This window comes from Octodon degus, unplaced genomic scaffold, assembly GCF_000260255.1.
Source record: "Octodon degus isolate 3935 unplaced genomic scaffold, OctDeg1.0 scaffold00358, whole genome shotgun sequence".
In the NCBI taxonomy this organism is placed as follows: Eukaryota; Metazoa; Chordata; class Mammalia; order Rodentia; family Octodontidae; genus Octodon; species Octodon degus.
Window position 1 is genome coordinate 787,125 of NW_004524934.1, and position 2,639 is coordinate 789,763.

At 34.4% G+C, this 2,639-nt stretch overlaps 1 protein-coding gene across 1 annotated transcript; it reads left to right on the plus strand.

Annotated features, from left to right (window-relative positions):
- The first annotated feature begins 552 nt into the window (after positions 1–552).
- On the plus strand, positions 553–1,500 carry LOC101587036 (olfactory receptor 6C74-like). Its single transcript, XM_004648172.2, has one exon. The coding sequence runs from the start codon at positions 562–564 to the stop codon at positions 1,498–1,500; it is 939 nt and encodes a 312-aa protein (XP_004648229.1). The 5' UTR covers positions 553–561.
- The last annotated feature ends 1,139 nt before the right edge of the window (positions 1,501–2,639 follow it).

The following is a 2,639-nucleotide window of genomic DNA, read 5'->3' on the forward strand; positions in this document are numbered from 1 at the left end:
ATTACATATTTATGAGATACATTTGAGGTTTCATTACAAGAATACATTGTAAAATTATTAATTTTATATATCTTACCCAGGTTTACTTAAAGTTAGAATCTTATATTAAGAGTTCACACTATATAACTAAGAAATCTGTATGGGTTGTTGCTGTTTCTCAGTGAGCAATAAGGTATCAAATAACACCACATTTTTTACTTTAGAAATTTCTTCGGTTTTATTTGATTAAACCTCTTTAATTGAACATGAAATTGATATATCATGACAACTCTTATGTATAATCAAGAAAAAAAAATATTTTTCTGTTTTCAAGTGATTTTCATTTCCCTCTAACTTATTCATAAAGGGGTAACATTTACATTACATGAATTATTTTCCAGTAGAATTGCAAAATAATGTTTTGTTTGTCCAGATACTCTAAAAACACAAATATTTTTCCTGAAGCACCACTCTGCCATTGCTAACATTAGCTTAATCATAGTATTGATGGTTATTTCTCTGTTGAAATTGCTGTTAATTGTTTGTTTTTCTAGTCAGACCTGGTAAACTCAAACTGACATCATGGGAAACCACACAAGAGTAACAGTGTTCATCTTAGCAGGCTTGACTGATGACCCAAAATTAAAAGCTGTGCTATTTATATTCCTGCTTCTTACCTATTTGCTCAGCATCACAGGAAATCTGATAATCATCACACTTACCCTAGTGGATATTCACCTTAAGACTCCCATGTATTTTTTCCTTCGGAATTTTTCCTTCTTAGAAATTTCATATACTACCACATGTATTCCTAAATTACTAGTTTCTATGGCAACTGGGGACAAAACTATTTCTTATAATAATTGTGTAACTCAAGTATTTTTTGCCTTTCTACTTGGAGCATCAGAGTTTTACTTGCTGGCAGCTATGTCCTATGACCGCTATGTGGCCATCTGTAAACCCCTGCATTACACCACCATCATGAACAGCAGAATCTGCACCATGCTTGTTCTCAGCTGTTGGCTTGCTGGTTTTTTGGTCATCTTTCCACCACTGCTTTTAGGCATAAATCTTGAATTCTGTTCCTCCAACATTGTGGATCATTTCTACTGTGACACCACACCCCTCCTGCAGATCTCCTGTACAGACACTCACCTTCTGGAGATGATGGGTTTTGTCTCAGCATTGGTGACACTCTTAATCACACTGGTGATGGTGATAATATCCTACACATTCATTGCCCTAACTATTTTAAAAATCCCTTCAACAAGTCAGAAAAAAAAGGCATTTTCCACATGCTCTTCACACATGATTGTCATATCCCTATCCTATGGTAGCTGCATCTTCATGTATGTGAAACCATCAGTCAAACAAAAAATATCTTTGTCCAAAGGAATTTCAGTTCTTAATACTTCAGTGGCTCCACTTTTGAATCCTTTTATCTATACCTTGCGGAATCAACAAGTAAAAAAAGCCTTTGTTAATATAATACATAGGGTTGCCAATTTCTCAAGCAAATAAATATTCTATTTCATTGTGTAATGGAAATGAACAAGTCTCCATAATGTTAACAGTTTTCTGACATTCTTCCTTTTCTTTATTTTTTCAGGGCTTTGACAGTTTGGTATTCTTTAGATAATTTCAAACTATTTTTTACAATAATATTTTGTGTAGTGTTCTTTTATCCATCATTAAACATTTTTCCACTCATCATGTTCTTTCTTACTCTTAAAACCTTTAGGTTAAGTTTTCAGCATGTGTCCTTTACTATATAAATATTCTACTGCATTCTATTTGTGAGCTATTATCATCTTAAAGCTAAATTTGTATATTTGAATTATTTTGCCCACTTCAGAGATGGTGAACTTGTAGCACATGTAATGCAGCAGTCTTCTTGTATCATCAAAGGTTCTAAAAGTTTCACCATCATCGGGTTATTTATTCATGTATATTGTACTTTTTTATATGTACTTAGTATAAGATCTACAGGATTTCACTATACAGACCAGACTCCTGTTTACAGCCTCACAACTGATGGGATTACAAAGGCATGTCACCTTGTACAGTCTCAGCTGCCATCTCAGCATGCCCCAGAACCAGGGCTGGCATTGCACACTGGAAAATAAACCCCATGTCTGCGCCTGTCTAAGCAGGCATTTTAGTCTGCTGAGCTATCTGGCTGGCCCTCATGTATATTGTATTTAGATAAATAAAAATAAAATATGACCTCAAGACTTAATCTGAAACCCTGTACAACAGTTTGTAGATCTTTTGTCAGTGTCAACCATGTGGATGAGTTACAGCCATTGCTTGACCAATTTATACTTGATGAAAACCTGAGAGAATGTTTTCTTTCTAGGTGACTCTCCTTAGGCACACTTTACATCTTTGATAACTTTCTTCTGTGGCCCCATAATCTCTTTGAACAGAAAATTTGGGACATTACTGAGTTAGAAGTTTCTCTTAAGTCCTGAGTCCTCACTGACCTTGAATAATTAAGACCAAAATGTTAGCTATCCTTGTAACCCCTCTTTTTCTCTAATTTTTTGGTCTGCAAACTTAAAATGTTAATGCTTCAGAAGAGAAGCTTAATAATATTATTACCCTAGAACATAAGCTGTTAAGCTTAACATCAGTATCTGTCTGAATATCAAACACCT

Coding starts and splice junctions, on each gene's coding strand:
- LOC101587036 (XM_004648172.2), top strand. CDS start 562: ATGGGAAACCACACAAGAGTAACAGTGTTCATCTTAGCAGGCTTGACT.